The sequence below is a fragment of the Acinonyx jubatus genome, chromosome B1 (assembly GCF_027475565.1).
Source record: "Acinonyx jubatus isolate Ajub_Pintada_27869175 chromosome B1, VMU_Ajub_asm_v1.0, whole genome shotgun sequence".
Classification (NCBI taxonomy): domain Eukaryota; kingdom Metazoa; phylum Chordata; class Mammalia; order Carnivora; family Felidae; genus Acinonyx; species Acinonyx jubatus.
Window position 1 is genome coordinate 142499644 of NC_069382.1, and position 20189 is coordinate 142519832.

The window sequence follows — 20189 nt, forward strand, 5'->3', positions numbered from 1 at the left end:
TCAAGACAAGGAAAATCATGGCAAATTTATTGATCAGTCTTCCTCCACTGTCCTAATTTTATAATAGCTGTATTGAAGTATAACTGACAGGGACGACTGGGTGGTTCAGTCAGTTAGGCATATGACTCTTGGTGACGCTCACGTCATGATCTCATGGTTCATGGCTTTGAGCCCTGCATTGGCTCTGCATGAGCAGCACGGAGGCTATTTGGGATTCTCTCTCTCTCTCTCTCTCTCTCTGCCCTTTCCCTGCTCTCTCTCTCTCTCAAAATAAATAAATATATTTTTAAAATAATAAAGAAGTATAACTGACATAAAATATATTGTACATATTTAAAGTGTGCAATTTGATGTTTTAATATATGTATATACCTAGGAAACTATCACCATGATCAAGCAAATGAAACTCCTGTAAGAATTCTGGTACTCTTTTCTAAATCTCACCATTCCCCCTGTCCTGGCCATGTCCCTCCTCAATCAACAGGCAACCACTGGTCTGCTTCCTGTCACTATATCTTAGTTTGTATCATCACAAATTTTGTACAAATGGAATCATGCACAACATACTCTTTTTTATCCAGCTACTCTCACTCAGCATAATTAAGATTCATTCATGTTGTTGCATGTATCCATAGTTCATTTCTTTTTATTGTTGAGTAGTTTTCCATTGTATGGATATACCAAAATTTGTTTATCCATCCAATTATTGATGGATATTTGGGTTGTTTCCAGCTTTTACTCATGGCAAATAAAGCTGTTATAGACATTCATGTACAAGTCATTGTATGCACAATGAGCAAATACCTAGGAGTAGAATGGCCGGGTCATACAGCAGGTATATCCAAGTCCTTTATCAGAAAAGTGATTTGAAATATTTTCTCCTACTCTGTGCTTTGCCTTTTCATTCTCTTAACTGTGCCTTTGGAAGATCAGCTCTCAATTTTGATGTATTTCCATCAATTTTCCTTTCCCTTTTATGGTGAGGCATATAAGAAATCTTCGCCTAACTTAAGGTCACAAAGGTTTTCTTCAACATTTCCTTCTAGTTTTATGTGTTCAGGTTATACATTTAGTTCTGTGATTTAGTTTTACTCTTAGTTTGATGGAACTTTATTTATATCAGGATATTGTCAAAGTTTTTTTAATGTGTGTGTATAGAGATAATCATATGACCACATGATTTTTTTTTTTTTTTGGTTTTAGTCTGTTAATATGATGAATTATATTGATTGATTTTCAAATGTTAAGCCAATCTTGCATTCCTGGGATAAGCCTCACTTGGTCACGATGTGCTTATCCTTTCCAGATATTCAGGATTTTATCTAAAATTTTGTTAAATTTTTTGCTTCTATGTGCATGACAGGTATTTATTTATAGTTTTCTTTTCTTGTAATGTCTTTGTATGATTTTGGTATCAGGGTGATGCTGCCTTTATAAAATGAGTTAGGATATATCCCGTCCTCTTCAAATTTCCAGAAGAGTTTCTGCAGAATTGGTATTATTTCTTCCTTAAATGTTTGGTAAATTTCACCCATGAAGCCATCTGGTCCTGGAGCTTTTATTCTGTTAAAGTTTAAGATCAAGTTTAAATGAAGTTAAGATAACATACTTACTTCTGAATTTAAATGTTATCTTTCAAGATTAGGTAACAAACTTTTTTCACTATTTACTATGAACTTCTAGTGCTCATTTTTTATTAATTCATTTAAGTGATCTTTTAATTCTAAGAGAACAAGGAACTCTTCTATTATAAAATACTAAAGGCTGCAGTAATTCCAGAATGACTCATTTCTAAGAGTCATAAAAATAATAAGTCAATAAATAAATCAATAAATACTTTCCATAAATTAAACTGTGCCAACATATTCACTTAGGGTAAAATACCTAAGCTTATCTGCTGATACACTAGAATTCACTCTTGTAACAAAGAACATGCATTTGTATTTTAAATTACAAAATCACCTGAGCCCTATGTTACATTTTATAGTATATGAATAGAAACTGCTGCTGCTGACATGTTTTATTAGTTGATTCTCTGTTACAACAATTAGTTCATAGGTTACCGTGAAACTGGCAATCACTGAACATAATCCACGATAATTATGGCTTAGATATTACAAAGCTGTGTGACTCTGAGAGTGTCAGAGTTGACCGTGGCATAAATGGACTCATGACTTCCAAAGACAGACAATCTATATACAGATTAAACTTGACTGCACCATGTTGGGGTCTGAGAGAAGACAGGGCTTACTTTACAGCACAGATGTGCTAAGTGAGTTTGCTAACTATAGCTGACACGTTATAGCCTGGTCTAGTTGGTATTTATGGGTAAATACTCAGAAGACTGCCACCTAATTATAAAAGGAACTTTGAGGATTTTTCAGTAGCAGCTGGCTCCGCCTATTGGTTCCCTCAATCCCTGCAGAGCCTGGGCAAGCCTGGATTTGTGGGAGATATGATATAAGGATAAATGAGGCAAGCAGGAATTAGTGGAGACTCAAAGGAAGGATGCCCCTATCAGCCTATATGCTGGAAGAACTGGTAAACACACACATTACCTAGCTCAGTGCAAAAACAAATGAGACTTTTCAGCACGCATACTGTTGAAACATGTTAAATATCAATACTAGTGTGAATTTCAGCCATAGAAGCCCACAGCTCCTAAGAGTTTCCCTGGCTCAAGTCAATCTCTACCATCCATTATCTGCACCGCAGCCAGAGTGATTTTCCAAATCTAATCATGTCACTTCCTTGGTTAAAACGCCTCACTTACAAGCCCAATGTTTATTGACTTAATAAATACACACTGAAAACCTTTTATCTGCCAGGCACTATTCTAGACACTGGAAATATAAATAACAGTGTACAAAACAAACTGCCCACTTTTACGGGAACTACAATCCAGTTGAAGAAGACATAATAAGCAAATTTTTTTAAAAGGCGAATATTTATATCATGTGTGAAAAACAGAGGGAAAGGGCATATCTGGGGGCCAGAGCTGTCATATTATACAGATGGGCTAAAGTGTCTCTTAATTCTGATTAATCTGGTGATATTTCATCATAAATGAAGGAAATGGGTGGCTCAGTCGGTTAAGTGACCAACTCTTGGTTCCAGCTCAGGTCATGATCTCACAGTTTGTGAGTTCGAGCCCCACATCTGGCTCTGCACTGACAGTGTGAAGCCTGCTTGGAATTGTCTCTCTCTCCCTCTCTCTCTCTGCTCCTCCTGCTCTCTTTTTCTCTCAAAATAAATAAACTTAAATTTACAAAAAATGAAGGTGAGCCAGAAGTGGCCGTAACAGGGATAGAAACCACAGCGGGGGCAATCACCACGCCTGCTGTCAACCCGGGTATAAAGCATCACCAGGAGCCCACCCAATGAGGATGCCTCCTCCATTCCCAGGGGGCTTTAGGGAGCCCTGAGGGGCAAAGCGGCAGGGACACCTCTCTTCAGATGCTGCCAGAGGGCATGGGAATGGAGCTCAGAGGCTGCGAGGAGTGCCTGCTGGAGGAGAGCAGATTTTTCTTTTAAGTACTCTGTACACCCATTGTGGGGCTTGAACCCACAACCCTGAGATCAAGAATCACATGCTCGGGGGTAGGAGTTAAGATGGTGGAGAAGTAGGGGGACCAGGATTTCCCTCGTCCCTCAAACACAGCTGTATTGAGGTTAGAACACTGGGAACGCCCTGGAAATCAATCTGCGGCGTGGCAGAAGGGTCTCCACAGGTGGAGGGAGACAGCTTGGCAGAACAGAAGTGCATGTACGTGAAACGGGTGAGATAAAATAGCACAGGCACAGAGGAGGGGAACCCCTTCTGAGGAGAGGCAAAAGGGAGCACAAGAGAAGCTGTGGTCTGCGGTCTAGTGTCAGGACAAGAGGAAACCCTCTCCGGACCGGGTACTGCGGAACGAGAAATACAGTGCATTTCTCCTTTGCAAACTTGTGACAAATGCTGACTTTCTAGGAGTGAAGCCGCTGCCGTGTGTGAACGCCTGGGGAGCAGGGAGCTGGCCGCAGGGTTCGGTAGCGATCTCAGGGGCGCACTGGGAGAGGGCAGTCCCCTCCCTTGAGTACTGTGGGAAGAGGGTTTATTGCCCGCCCCCCCGGCAACCAGCACAGTCACCGGTCCCCGGCAGGTCCCCGGACCAACAGACAACTGTTTTGTGTTTTTGCCTGTTAGTCTCTCTTTTCTTTTTCTCTATCTCGTTTCTTTCCTTCTCTTCTTTTTTCACTTCTTTTCTTTCTACCTTTTTCTTGTTTTCCCTTTGGAATCAGGTTCATAGTCTCTGATTTGATTTTTGGTCAATTCTTATTATATATATATATTTTTCGCTCTTTATCTGTTTTATTTTTTTTGTTTGTTTGTTTAATCAGGCATTTTTACTCTATACTTTTTACACCTTTTCTGTATCTCCTTCTTTATTTTCCTTTCACTCTCTCTGGATTAAGCCTTACAGTTTCTTTGATTCTTTGCTTGGTGTCTTTTTCTTTTTTCACCCCTTTCATTTTTCTCTTTGTATTGGATCAGGTCTCCTGCCCTTTCCTTTTTTCCAGGTTATTTCAACGAACACATCAAAGCACACCTGATTGAAGCTCCAAACATTCCACCACCATGAGCAAAGAGAAGCTTTGCAGAGGACTGATCAATGGGATAGAGCAGCCAAATACACAACAACAGAGAGGATGTGACACATTCCAAAAACACCTCCTGAAGGGCCAGGCCCTGGACACTGTGTGACCCATTTTTAATATAGTAGTGTTCACATGTACAGGATACATAACCAGCTATTAAAACACGTAAAAGACAAAAACCTACCCAAAATGATGAAACGGAAGAATTCTCCTCAAAAGAAATTCCAGAAAGAAATGACAGCCAGAGAACTGCTCAAAACAGATATAAACAATATATCTGAACAAGAATTTAGGATAACGGTCATAAGACTAATAGCATAAGACTAAAAGCATAGAAGACAGCAGAGAATCTATTGCTGCAGAGATCAAAGACCTAAGAAATAGTCACAATGAATTTTTTAAAAATGCTATAAATGGTATGCAAAATAAACTAAATACAGTGACAGCGAGGATGGGAGAAGCAGAGGAGAGAAAAGGCAAAGAAGTCAAACATTCACTCTTCGCAGATGACATGGTACTCTATATGGAAAATCCGAAAGTCTCCACCCAAAAATTGCCAGAACTGACATAGGAATTCAGCCAAGTTGTAGGATATAAAATCAATGTACAGAAATCGATTGCATTTCTGTACAATAATGAAGCAACAGAAAGAGATATCAAGGAATCGATCCCATTTACAATTGCGCCAAGAACCATAAAATACCCAGGAATAAACCTAACCAAAGAGGTAAAAGAAATATATGCTGAAAACTATAGAAAACATATGAAAGAAACTGAAGAAGACACAAAGAAATGGAAAAACATTCCATGCTCTTGGATAGGAAGAACAAATATTGTTAAACTGTCAATACTACACAAAGCAGTCTACACATTCAATGCAATCCCAATGAAAACAGCACCAGCATTTTTTACAGAGCTAGAACAAACAATCCTAAAATTTACATGGAACCACAAAAGACTCCAAATAGCCAAAATAATGGTAAAAAAAAAAAACCAATCCGGAAGTATCACAATCCCAGACGTTAGCCTGTACTACAAAGCTGTAATCATCAAGACAGTATGGTATTGGCACAAAAACAGACACACAGACCAATGGAATAGAATAGAGGACTCAGAAATAGACCCACAAATATATGGCCAACTAATGTTTGACAAAGCAGGGAAGAGTATCCAGTGGGAAAAAGACAGTCTCTTTAGCAAATGGTGCTGGGAGAACTAGACAGCAACATGCAGAAGAATGAAACTGGACCACTTCCTTACACTACACACAAAAATAAATTCAAAATGGCTGAAAGACCTAAATGTGAGACAGGAAACCATCAAAATCCTACAGGAGAAAATAGGCAGCAACCTCTTTGACCTCAGCCGCAGCAACTTCTTATTGACATGTCGCCAAAGGCAAGGGAAATAAAAGCAAAAATGAACTATTAGGACCTCATCAAGATAAAAAGCTTCTGCACAGCAAAGGAAACAATCAACAAAACTAAAAGACAACTGACAGAATGGGAGAAGATATTTGTAAGTGACATATCAAATAAAGGGTTAGTTTCCAAAATCTATAAAGAATTTACCAAACTGAACACTGAAAAACAAATAACCCAGTGAAGAAATGGGCAGAAGACATGAATAGACACTTTTCCAAAGAAAACATCCAGATGGCAAACAGACACATGAAAAGATGCTCAATATCACCCATCATCAGGGAAATAAAATTGAACCCACACTGAGATACCACCTCAAATAGGCAGAGTAGCTAAAATTAACAACTCAGGAAACAGATATTGGCAAGGGTATAGAGAAAGGGGAACCCTCTTGCACTGTTGGTGGGAATGCAAACTGGTGCAGCCACTCTGGAAAAGAGTATGGAGGGTCCTCAAAAAATTAAAAATAGAATTACCCTATGACCCAACAATAACACTACTAGGAATTTATCCAAAGGATATGGGAGTGCTAATTTGAAGGGGCACATGCACCCCAATATTTATAGCAGCACTGTCAACAATAGCCAAATTATGGAAAGAGCCCAAATGTCCATCAACTGATGAATGGGTAACAAAGATGTGGCTTATATATGCAATGGAATACTACTTAGCAATGAAAAAGAATGACATCTTGCCGTTTGCAACAACATGGATGGAACTGGAGGCTATTATGCTAAGCAAAATAAGTCAGTCAAAGAAAGACTGGTATCATATGAGTTCACTCAGATGTGGCATTAGAGAAACTTAACAGAAGACCATGGGGGAAGGGAAGGAAAAATAAGATACAAATAGAGAGGGAAGCAAACCATAAGAGACTCTTAAATACAGAGAACAAACTGAGGGTTGATGGGGGTGGGGAAAACGGATGATGGGCATTGAGGAGGGCACTTGTTGGAATGAGCACTGGATGTTGTATGTAAGTGATGACTCACAGGAATCTACTCCTGAAGCCAAGACTACACAGTATGCTAATTTGACAATCAATCAATCAATCAATCAATAAGAAGGAAATGAGGGAATATGTCATGTGGCTATGTGTACAAAATACTTCTAGGCCAAGGGGAGTGCAAAGCAAGTACAAGGGACTCTAGGCAGGAGCATGACTAGCATGTCTGATGAATAGCAAGGCCAATGGCTGCAGTGGAGACAAGTGGGCCAGGCCAGGACGTAAAATCAGAGAAGTCACGGAACTTGAGATCACATAAGGTCCTGCAGACTTTTGAAGGGGTATTGGCTTTTACTGAGCTAGAAAGCCATTTGATGATTCTGAGGAGTGCTATGACCCGATTTTCATGATTCAATAGCTGGTTAAATGTGGAAAACAGACTCTGGAAGCAAGGGGCTTAGAGTCATGCAGCTATAGACCAAGGAAAAGTAAGAATTTCCAGCAAGAAGAGGTGGGGAGAGCACAGCTCTGCAGATACTTTCATTTCAGACTTCTAGTCTCCGAGAGTCTGAGGATCCATCCTGTTGCTTCAGACCATCTAGTCTGTGGTACTTTGTTTACAGTGGCCTTAGTAAACAAATACATGCATAATCCTAATTTAAAATATTCAAATTTGTGGGAGGAATCTTTTGATGGAGCTGTTTTTCATCGAATAGATTTGTATTTTGGAATGCAATGGCATAGAATTGAGAAGACCTGTATCTACTGTATCTAAACATGGCAAGATATTAGAAAAGTCATAAATAGAAACAACTTATTTGATGACATGTAACAAGTATTTGTCAAAGAAAGGTACTCTGAAAGGAGACACTAAAACAACGACTGTGAAAATATTTAGGCTAAAATATCTTCACATTTCAATATGAAAAAAATCTAGAATTGAGACCATGTTCCATTCAGCAGTTTGCTCTGAGCTTGCCAGGTGCTTTGGTATCTGTAGGGAAAGCACTTTCTTGAAAACTAAAAATACTATTGTCTAAAGAAAAAAATAATAAGGGAAAGTACTTTCTTGAAAACTAAAAATACTATTGTCTAAGGAAAAAAAATAATAAGGTTTGCAACTTAAACAAAAACTGCAGCAAATTTAATTTTAAAATTAAGTGTAAGATCTTTTTTGTCCAGAAAATGATCACTATCGACATATTAAAGATAAGGCTAGGAAACTGATTCAAGTATATGTACCAAGAATTCAGCATGTGTTAAAAGTTAGTAATCACATAATTAACATAAAAAATTAAACATATTATTATAAAATTAAGATCAAAATTTTCAATTGTCTAAATGCATAAGGGTATATAAAGTACCACTTAAAATGTGAATTTTGAAGATACTTTTGAACAGGACTCTTTTATAGGTCCTAATATATTTACAAATCAATAAATATTCCAAATATGTCATTTTCACTACTTTAACATCTCTTTTTCCTCCTAAAAATGTGGTTTGGTCAAAAAATTATATAGCCACATTGCCATTAATGCACACCAAAAGGGCAATTTGACTTAGGTGTTTTTCACAAGTTGCACCCTGTCATTACTTGCTCAGGCAACATTTCCTGAAAAGGTAATGTTGCAAGTGACCCCCAAAGAAGGCAGGACATAGAGCTCTCTGTTTCACCATTCTCCCCTCATTGCTGGGCTGGTACTAACATGTGACTTCATTAAAAAACAATAAGTCATAGTGGGGGGTGTGGTGAGCAATAAGGGCAGGATAATGCTGTATAAATTACTTCCTCCAAGCCAGAAGTCAGTCCTGGTTCACCATTAATAGTGTAAAAGGAGATTTCAAAATGGAGCAAGCGAGCCTAACTCAGTCTTTTCACAATCGGATGGAAAAGCCACAAGGGAGGAGGAATTTATGCAGGTCCTCATTGGAGGAACTATGAACTTTTTGTCAGTTAGAAGCCCTCTGCCTAGACTTAACTTCTTCCTCACCCAGACACCTGAATTGTTCCATTCTTTACTTTGGAAGAAGCCACTGGGGTTTAACAAGCATCAATCCCTTATTTGCATATTAACCCAACCAATCCAAATTAACCTAGTTTCAATCTCTGTTTTGTATCAAGGACCCAAATAAGAGCTGTACTTGTGACTTTTAGCTTTTTTGTAACTCTGTCCCCTTTGTCTTCCTCCAAACAGGAGTCAGATTTCTACCTGAATCTGGGTTTCCCAAACTGCAATTCTAATTGCCCAAATAAATGTCTATTTGCTTACATTTCCAGTGACAGGAACTAGAATATGGTAGCACAAGTCACTTAAAGGCTCTGAAAGGAATGCAATTTCCTCATCTATATAATGGAAATGTTCTCTGTTTAACTTACAGAAAAGGATTTGTAAGTTAAATCCTGATTTGCAAGAATTGCTCTTTTAAGTGACAGATGGTGCCAATACTCAAGTACCCGGCAGCAATAGGAGACCAAAAAGCCACCATTTAGTGTTGTTTCCAGGAGCCTGTTTACTCACCCATATTTTCCAGGAAGTAAACTGTAACCATCCTAATCTATGGTTACTAGAACTAAATAGTATTTAATTAACTAAGGCAAAATAGTAAATAGAAGGAAAAAAAAATCACTACTTTTCCTGGGTATCAAAATACTCCTTCACAAAATAGTAAAATAACAAATAAAGTCCACCCAAGACCGAGTGTATTTAATTTGTATACTTGGCATCTTGTGTCTGCATCTAGGTTTCAATCTCATTTTCAGCCACAGCTGTAATTAGAGCTGCAATGGACTGTTTTATGATCTATAAAGATGAAAAGTCTAGTACAATCATTAGCAGTTAAAATTTCTCTGGTCATACCATAGCTTAATCGCTGTGTATTTTAGGACTCCACCTGGAGATTTTGAGTTTGAATTAATAGAAATGAAACCCAAGGGAACCAGGCCAAAATTATATATGGAATAAAACCAATCACTAAGTACTAGGGAGCCTTTTGAAGTAAATAAAATGTTTTTAAGTGAATGAATACTTAGGAATGTTAAGTTTATGGTCTTTTACAATCATTTCACTTCACATCCTAAATACTATACTTACACCTTAAAGTTATTTTATCAGAAATTACGCTTTGGTAAGCCAGTAAGAACATACCTAAGAGCAAGTTCTTTTCATCATGCATAATTCTGTTATTCAATTTTTCAACTCAACTCTTTCAGGACCCTAATGTGTAAATCAGAACATCAGTAGCTACCTAAACAACATCTATGCTTATTCAGAATCTTAGATGCTAAGTTTTGTAACATAAGAACCCTTGGGCAGTCTGCTCAATCATAGGGACAGCTTCTCAGAACAACCTTTTGAATGTTTAATATAAAATACACAAGTTTATAAGGAAACCAGTTTTACTGAAATATTGTTCTCACTTTTTTTTAAGCATTAAATAACAGCATGTAGTGGCAGGTCTAATAACTACCATAATAACAAAGCAGTGGTGTGTATGATATTTTGAGATTTTTGCATCAACTCTGTAATATTAAAGTATCTCCGACTTTTATTGGCAATATCTGAAATACTGCTAATATTACTGTGGTTTGTTGCCAACATTCACAACTGAAGAAAACGCTAAATTTGTTAGAGGTTAGTGATGTCCTATCTAAGTTTATGGATCCCCTAAAATCTATCCAGAAAGTCTCAGGTTAAGAAATACCCTTCATTAGAGGAATCTGACAAGATGATTTTTTTCTGACAAAATATTTTTAAGATTTATATGCAAAATTAGCTTTCCTGATTCACAAAAGTTCTACAGCATTTGATAAATGTTTTCAAAAAGAGGAACAACAATAGTGATATGTCAACAATGCCAAATTACTTATAGAGCAAAGCACTGGGTAGACCATTCAGGTTCAAACCCCGTCTTCACCATTTATTTACTGTTAACATGGGCAAGTTATTTAATTTCTCTAAGCTTCAATCACACAATCTACTAATTAGTAATACTAATAGTCTACTTCAGCTGTTGTGAGGATAAAAGGATATACTTATGCAAAAAATCTCAGCACAGAGTAAAGGCTCACTAAACACTAATAAGAATTTATTTTTCAACAACACACTGGATTACTTAAAGGCAGATGATATTCATCGCAGGTTTTCATAACCAAAGTGGGGAGGAGACATCTAATTTAAACCATATATACCCTAACTTTAGAATTATGAATCTTTGGATAGTCTTTTGGTTCTAGGCACACTCTGTAACGTAATTACAGACACCTACATAGATCATTTTCGGATCATTAAGTGAACAAACCTCATTGGTATGATGTTGACAAGACCATGACCTGAATCTGAGAATAAATGATTTCCTATGTTCTAAGAACTAGACATTAAACGATAGCAAGATGGTTATGTAAGTTATGACCAACGGACTTAATGTAATAGAATGTAGCCAATAAAATGTTAGTAAAAACAGTAGCAACACAGGAATGCACTGACGTAATGTTAAGTGGAGTAGCTGGATAATACCCAACCCTGAGTTCTCGGACACTAATTTAGGGTTAGATTATGTTCCATTCTGACCACAAAGTTTCCTACCTTTTAGGTGTATTTTTCTCTGGTCCAAATTGCACTTCTTAATAGTTAATCTCATTTATTCTAATCATTAATTTATCCCACTCATTTGACATTTCAAATTTCTCCCAAGTGCCTCCCTCCCTATACCTCCCTCTCCAAGCCAAACTATCTTTAAAAACTGTCTTCAGCTCTACAGAATTCCATTAAGAGTCTGTGGCCATGGAAAATTAAGTGTTTTTGTCTTTTTCCTACTGTTTTTATCATCCCATCAAGGTATTAACATGAAAAAGATAATATTCGAAAAAGAAAGATTCAGATCATTAAAGAAACTAAATTATCCCTAAAACCATGACTAAGTAACAAGATCTGAGATTAATAGTAGTCTTTTTTCATCTATTGATCCATTTTAATCAGAAAACTTGATTTTGGAGATATTATATTAGAACACATTATCTCTGAACAGCTGGGATACAGACAAAGAACTCAGATATAAGATAGTAAATGGTGAAATATTTAGATTCTAAATTTAAAGTGACACTGAGAACTGCTTAGAAATCAATACCGTAGCAACAGCTATCTCATTAAATAGGTAAGGCATTAAGACAGGAAAACCGCACAATCACATTTTCCAACAAAATAGGATTTTGAGAAACTGCTTTTGCTACTCACTGGAACTCTTATCCTAGTTGAAATCAGTCTGCGGAAAATCAGTTTTAATAAGGGTCCTAACTGGAGTCTGGGTCCTTCAAGCTTCCCACAAGGGTAAGAAGATCTTTAAATCAAATAATTCTATTGCAGAGATGGAAACACTGAATAAGTACTAGAGGGGAGAATCTGAATAAAAATGAACAGCCTTACTGATAAACTTGAGTCTGTTTTTCAGTTATTAAATTCAACTCCCCCCTCTACAAGCCATGAATATTCAACTAACATAAACCAGTATCTTTTACTACCTTCAAAATTGTATATATATATACAATTTTATATATATATACAATTTTATATATATATTTTATATATATATATGTATATATATATACACTAAATATATATATATATATTTTAATGCTGGCCTAGCTGCAAAATTTATAAAGCCACTGGCAACGAGACATAAAGAAAGGTGAGGTTTCTGTCAAGAGCTGTAGGCTGGTACACACAATTTTACAAATGCTAAAATAGCATTTTAGCAGGAGGGGGTGCCAAATTTATGATCTTACGATTTTAGGAAATCACTTTGCAATAGGATAAACGCTTAGGATACCCATTTAATTACGAAAATGAGTTCAGGGGGGATGATCTAAAGCAGCATTTGGGAAGTCCCTGTTTCAGGATATCTGCAAATCTGCTTTGACCGTGGCATTAACGTATAAGGTCTGTACCTTCCCCTCCAAATGGGAACCGCTTCTGCCTAGCTCCATACACGGAAAGCACTGGGCCAAAGACTCATGTGGTATTTATAATCCGATGACATGTTGAGTTGTACACTCACACAGCAAGGCAAAATGGTACAAACTTAATCACTAAAATTTTTTTTATTTTTAACTTTTTGGCTGTTTAGGTAATTCATTTCAAGGAACAATAGTGGGCAACAAATAGAAGGGCTTATTTATTTCTTTGACAGTAAATATATTTTCTTCCAATTAATAATATCTAATTTCTCATGAGTTACTAAGAAAAAAAAACTCACTGTAAATTTTAAAAATAAGAGAAAACTCAAATGATACTTCAAGATTTTATAATTTTCAAATTCTGTCAAAGATTACTTCTTGAAATTCCAATTAAAAAAAAATACTTCATTAAAAAAGCATTATATGTTCCGCTATCATAGGTATCTAGTCAAAAATATGAAAAAGAATCAAAAATGTTTTTTCATTTTCATTTAAAGCTCCAGAGAGCTCAGAAACTAATAAATCTGTTAATTTAGAAGAGTCAATACTAGGGAAGGAGTTTATCAAACTCCAAGATAATTTTTAGTAAAAATAACACTAAGGCTCAAATTTCAAGTCAATAGAAATGATATCAGATATAAAGCACATTCACTACGAAGAACTAGACAACCAATAAGTAGCTATATATTTTAAAAAAGATGACTGAGGATGGGGACAAGTGGGGAGGCAGACAGTGGCGACCTCTGGAAGATGGAATCTCTTCTCTCTGCTGGTCCTAGAAGAGAAAAGAGACACCAATAAGCATCAACACACTGTCCGAATTCCTCCCCACCCGAGACCCAGCAGTCCACAGGTGTTTCTCAACCTGACAGCCAACTTCACCTTCATAGATGGTATTCAGTGCCTAGAGGAAGTCAAAAACACCACCCTATCCTAACTTGATTAGAGCTGCCTTAAGAAAAATAAAGACTACCCAAAGTACTATTTATAGCTATTATCTATATCAAATGGGGCCTAAAGCAGCTGGGTTGAAAGTCATACTCCTTTTTATTAAGACTAGCTTTTCAAAACTATTGCACTCAACTATTTTAAATTATAAAGAGACAATTAAATATAATCTAAAAGATCTGAATTATCCCTTTGCTTGCACACATTTGTACGAAGCAAGTGGCTACAAGCAAATGTTTGGGTTATAACCGTTGTGACTCTCAATCAACGCCCATGGAGAGGATTGGGGTGATGGGTCCCTTACACCAAGTTGACAAAGGGAAATTCAACAACTTATGTAATTTGGAAAAGATTATCCTCACTCCGCAAAGCAGCTCTAGAACAAATGAAACTCAAAACATAATTACCTAGAGTGACTAGAGTACATAATACCTTCAATTCTGCAATTCAAACAGCATTCTACAGAATCTGCTTTCCCTAGGGAGTACAGCTGGTAATTCCGAAACAACTGGCAAATCCTTGCAGAGACCATACAGCTTTCATAACCAGAACTCAGAATCGGTTAATTTCTCCTATCTTTGTGGAAGAGCTAATCACTGGAAACACGTCTAAAGTAAACCCAATATGAAATATTCCTTATTATTTTAGTCACTCAAGCCTGAGACAAATATATGTATAAAATGATGAGTTAATCAATTAAAATGAAACAAGTACTAGCTATGTTTCCACATTATTATTACTTTCTTCCAGGTATTGTGCTGCTCACTGGGGATGCAAAAAGATAAGTAAGATACAATCTCTGAGCTCATAGAACTGCCGTGAACGTGCAATACTGGAAACCCTGGAAGTCTGAAAACTGAATCTCTTGTCGACTCGCTGGCTCTGGGTCAAGGGAATATATTTTTAGATTCTTAAGTCTAAGTCTGCAACTCCAACAAGTAGATGACGGCAACGCGAAGAGGCCGGGGCACCACTGTGTAGGAGAGTTAAAACCACAACACGTTTCGTACGCGCAGTGTACTAGCCGGCAACGGGGTCCAAAGAGATGCAATGATTCTAACACTGACTACTTCAATGTTAAGATTGAAGAAGTTCAGGAAGCACCACACAGAAAAAGACTGAGAAATCAAGATTATGTTTGATTTTGTGAAATCGCTACGAATTTTAGGGCTGAAGGAGACCTCGGAGTTCCCATCAACAAAGGAATTCAGAATCCCAAACACGAGCAAACCATCTGAACAATGCCCACTCCTTTGTTTACAAAACACAACAATAACCAAACCAAAGCAACCGCTAGAAACGAGCAGACCACCTGTTTTTAGGGCACCTTTCCTGAGGGCCTCCAATGTCTTCCTAAATCACTCCACTGTACCTGCTGCAAAGTAAGAATATTCTTGGCGCCAGAGCCCAAAGCCGACCTCGTCCGAGTTGCCCGACTTGAGGTCGACGCGACCAGTCCGCGAGGCCCGCAAGGTCAAGTTCGGAGCCTAGGCAGGCCTCGCCCCCCAGCCCTGCGGAGGCGCGCGGCCGCCCGAGCCTCTAGCCTGACGCGGGAGAGCTCGGCCGGCGCCAGCAGCCCGCGCCTCGCCGCCCCGCCCGCAGCCCGCGTCTCCGCACGCGCGGGCACCCACACCCGAAGACAGCGAGCGTCCGGGGCGCTCGTACCTCACGCCGCTGCTCCGAAAACCCCGGGACGCGCAGCCGGCTGCTCCCGGCGCCCCCAGGGGCAGCACCACGCTCCGGCCGAGCATCAACACGCGGCCCAGACGACGGCGGAGCAGGGAAAAGCCGCGGGCCGGCACTGCCATGGCCGCGAATCGCAGGCTTCCGGACGGAGACTCCACCTCCCGCCGCTGCGGTCCTCGCAGCTGCAGGCCGGGCTCCGCCCCCACGCGGCCGGGCCGGAGAGCGGGTCCCTGCGGCAGCCGGTTCCGGGCGCCATGCCGGGGCGGGGCCCGGAGCCAAACTCAGGGCTGGGGGCGGGCCCGAGACACACTGGGAGGCGGGGCCAGGAACCAAGCTCTGAACGGGACGGGGGCGGGGCAGAAGAAACTCTGGGACTGGCAGGAGCTGGGCGAAGACCCTGGCCGCGGGCTGTGCGAAGTGGGGGGGGTGGGCAGTCTCTGAGACTGGTGGCTTGCGATGTGGCTTCTCACCCACCTGACACACCTTTGATCTTCCCGTAGCGAGGACACAGGTAAGGCGTCTAAAGTAATCACTCCAAGCAGCATGCCTTCTTTTTCCCTAGCCAGACTTCCGGCCTACCACCTCCGAGGCTATATGATTTAAAGCCAGAAGGATGTTACTGCTTGTTTCCTACCCCACTTAGTAAGATCTTGGGATATCTGGGAGCTGGAGAGAGAAAAAAAAAAAGGTGTGAGTGTGTGGAGGGAGGAGGGGGACCTGGCTGAAGAAGGCCGGAACTTTAGAATTTCTGTTGTTCTACCTTATCTCCATATTTGGAAGGAAAAAATCATTTTCCAGAGTTTATGACCAAGTTAACATAGCCTGGGAACCTGCAATGTCTGGTGAATGGACAGCTACTGAGAAAGCAAAAATATCAACTACCTCTGGAAAAGTAAAAATCAGACTGGCCATTCACTATGCTGGGATATGTTAAAAGGTAAGTTGAAGCAGACTTTTAAAAATTAAGAGTTTCTTTGAGCAAAAAATCAGTTTGAACCAGGCAGCATCCAATCTAGCAGATAGAAAGGCACTCTTGGGAGCTGTACAAAATAAAAGACTTTTTTTAGGCTGAAGGGAACAGGAACAAGAAAGTTATACTAGCAAAAAAGTGGGTTCTTTGTTGCAAAGTTACTTTCCTTTAGGGGATGGCAGGGATCTATCAGGCACAATACCTGACTAGGGCTGATCAGGTGATTCCTGGTTGACTGATTTAAGATTCTGTTTCTGGGAGAGAGGAAACTAACGGGGAGGAAGAATTTCCTCTGCCCTTTAAGGTCCTAGTTCTAGCTAGATCAGAATCATATTTTTTTAAATATGAAATTTATTGTCAAATTGGTTTCCATACAACACCCAGTGCTCATCCCAACAGGTGCCCTCCTCAATAGCCATCACCCACCCACTGCTCCCTCCGACCCCCCATCAACTCTCAGTTTATTCTCAATTTTTAAGAGTTTCTTATGGTTTGGCTTTCTCCCTAACTTTTTTTTTTTCCTTCCCCTCCCCCATGGTCTTCTGTTGAGTTTCTCAGGATGCACATAAGAGTGAAAACTGGTTAGATCAGAATCATATGGACATGAGATAGATTAACAGGAAAATCAAGTTTAATAGCATACATAAGGGGAATCAAAATCAAATTTAATAGCATTCAATGAGGAATCCACACAGACATTGAAATTCCAAAGATAGGCAACATGATGCTTATATGAGTTAAGGAGAGGGGTAGGGGTCTGAGGATACAAAAGGAGAGATACCATGAACAGGAAAGTGAAAGGAGATGTTTGGAAAACAAAGATACCCTGTTATTCAGATAAGTTTCTTAAGGTAAAGAGGAATTTCTATTAATAGCTTTCTTCCTGGTAAAGCAAGCAGTTGAGGGGGAGGTAGAGAACTTTTTCTGACTCTGCTGGGTTTGGATTATTTTTAACTCAAAATAATGTTCATGCCAAAGTGGCCCATCTAAGGGTGGCCTTCCCTTGTCCTCTACAGTGATTAGGTCTCAGTTTGGTGAAGTGGGGCTTAGCATAAGTGACTCCATTTTGGATCTGTTGTCTTGTTTTTTAACAGGTAACAAACACAGATAAGAGACAGATAGAACCAGATGCAAAGGTGAAGGAAACACTATTTCTCCCAAGGTCAGGCTGCAGCTGTGAAGTATCATCACAATCCCTTTGACCACTACATTCTTACTTAAAATCCTTCTTCTCTAAAATCATAACTGTCAGAAAGTGTGCTCTTTAAAATCCTATCAGTAAGGATGAAACATCCTATCCGTCCTATTCTGTATGATGTAAGTCAGTTTCACACAAAGAAGCAGCCTTTATTTCCAATGTAGGTAAAAGCTTCAGATGAGGGATTCCTGAACACATTCCACATCGATCTTAACTTTATCAATTCCAAGGAATAGGCCCCTGGATCCCCTTTGCAGTTCCACTTCATGTTGACCCCTTTACACACAGTTCTTTCCTGCTTTGAGCCTCCCAAAATGTTGCTTTATTTAAATTTCACCTAACCTCTACCCTTCCCAAAATCTTATAAGAACCCCATATCTCCCCTTAGTTGATGAGACATTTCTCAGGTTTCCTCTGATGTGCAGTCTCCTTCATTACAAGGAACCAGTTATTCTAATTTTGTCTTTCTACAGTTTTGTCCCTGCCAGTTGAATCTGATTAGGCTAGGATAGCAGCCAGGAGTGATGATCGAGGGGATTTGCAGCCCAGAAGCGGTTATCAGTCTAGCAAAGGCAATATTGTGTCCCCAGTGTTCAGTGATTTCTTGAAAACTAGTTCATTAAGGTTCATAAGGAATCCTAAATGGACACCACCACATTTCAAAACATAACCACATCAATTCAAAGCTTTCTTTACTCATCTGGCCTTGTCAAGAATATGTAACGGTCTCGTATGGAGATACATTGATCATTTCTTGTCCCCATCCTCTGTGTCTCATACTAGACTCTAGACAGCTCTCTTTGCACATAAACTTCATGTACTTCCTACTAATGGAACCTGAATTATTGCACTCAAAATAAGCCATGACTGTGACAGGAAGGAAAAAAATTGCCTCCACCCTCAAGGTTCTCCAGCAGGACTAAGAATTAAATTTACATGAGACAAATTAACAGGAGAAAAAAACCCACAAAGGTTTATTATGTGTACACGAAGGTCCACTTACAAAATTGAGACCTGAAGAAATGACCAAAGTAGGGTTTTTGAACACTTTTAGACAAAGAGATGATACATTTATTTAAAAAATTTTTCTAACGTTTATTTTCGAGAGAGAGACAGAGCATGAGAGGGGGAGGTGCAGAAGAGAGGGAGACACAGAATCCAAAGCAGGCTCCAGGCTCCGAGCTGTCAGCACAGAGCCGGACGCAGGGCTCAGACTTACTAACCGTGAGATCGTGACCTGAGCTGAAGTTGGATGCTTAACTAACTGAGCCACCCAGGCACCCCAAGAGATGATACAATTTTGAGGAATTTATAGAGTAAGGAAAACAGGTGTTTGGGCTGAAATGGTAGATTAGTAAAAAGTAGTAAGACTTATTTCTGCAGCTTTTTGTGGTTTTATTTTTTTTTTAATTTTTTTTTTAATGTTTATTTATTTTTAAGAGAGAGACAGAACATGAGCAGGGAAGGGGCAGAGAGAGAGGGAGACACGGAACGTGAAGCAGACTCCAGGCTCTGAGCTGTCAGCACAGAGCCTGACATGGGGCTCGAACTCACGAACTGTGAGATCATGACCTGAGCTGAAGTAGGACGCTTAACCGACTGAGCCACCCAGGTGCCCCGCTTTTTGTGATTTTAAAGTCATTACCTCTGGTGATAAGGATATCTTTATTTATTTATTTTTTTTTAGTTTACTTGTTTATTTTGAGAGAGGAAGAGAGAGAGAGAGACAGCGTGAGTGAGGGAGGGGCAGGGAGAGAGGGAGAAAGAATCCCAAGCAGGCTCCATGCTGTCAGCACAGAGCTCAACACAGGGCTTGAACTCACAAAACTGAGACCATCACCTGAGCTGAAACCAAGAGTCCGATGCTTAATCGACTGAGCCACCAGGCTCTTTTCACTTCTCAGTGTAGGGAGGATATTTTTCCTATGTGAGATTTGTTTCCTGCTTTCAAGGAGACAGAGGAAGGGCTGAATGTCCTTGTACTAGTTGTTACTTAAGTAATTTTTATTTGAAATAATGTGCCAGCCCCGACAGCTGTTTCTGAGTAACTCATTAAAGTCATCTTGAGGTAAGAGCTTGCATCAAGCAAAGGAAAGCAACTACCCTCTGTCGTCTAAAGGTAACCCTACCCACAAGTCTACCTACTATCTAATCTCGGTGTGCCCTCCGTGGCATTATCTCCAGAGCCTAGTCCAATGGGTGGCACACATTAAGTGTTCATGAAGCATCTGTTACATGAGTGAGTGAATGAATTGAACCTAGACTCAGCAGGAATGGAATGAAATGCCCAATGAACTCCGAAAGAGCCACCTCTGACGAGATGTGGGCAGAGCTGCTCCTCCTCCTAGAGACGTGGAGCATATAACTGAACCTGTCCCAGAGATTTTAAGTACACCAGAAAATGTGTACGGTGGCCTATTGCCAGGCTTTGG

The 20189-nt window shown here is 39.5% G+C and overlaps 1 protein-coding gene across 3 annotated transcripts in view; it reads right to left on the reverse strand.

The window, feature by feature from the left end:
* The window catches only part of MTHFD2L (methylenetetrahydrofolate dehydrogenase (NADP+ dependent) 2 like), a 143834-nt gene extending 127979 nt beyond the window's left edge, over positions 1-15855 (reverse strand). For 2 of the 3 annotated variants that reach the window (XM_027058271.2, XM_027058266.2), the window contains exon 1: positions 15569-15855. In XM_027058271.2, the coding sequence (XP_026914072.1) occupies positions 15569-15711 (143 nt within the window). In that variant the 5' untranslated portion in view covers positions 15712-15855. Of the gene's footprint in view, positions 1-13285; positions 13731-15568 lie in introns of those variants that run through there. The other variant, XM_027058276.2, reaches the window with a different exon arrangement.
* Positions 15856-20189: the final 4334 nt, after the last annotated feature.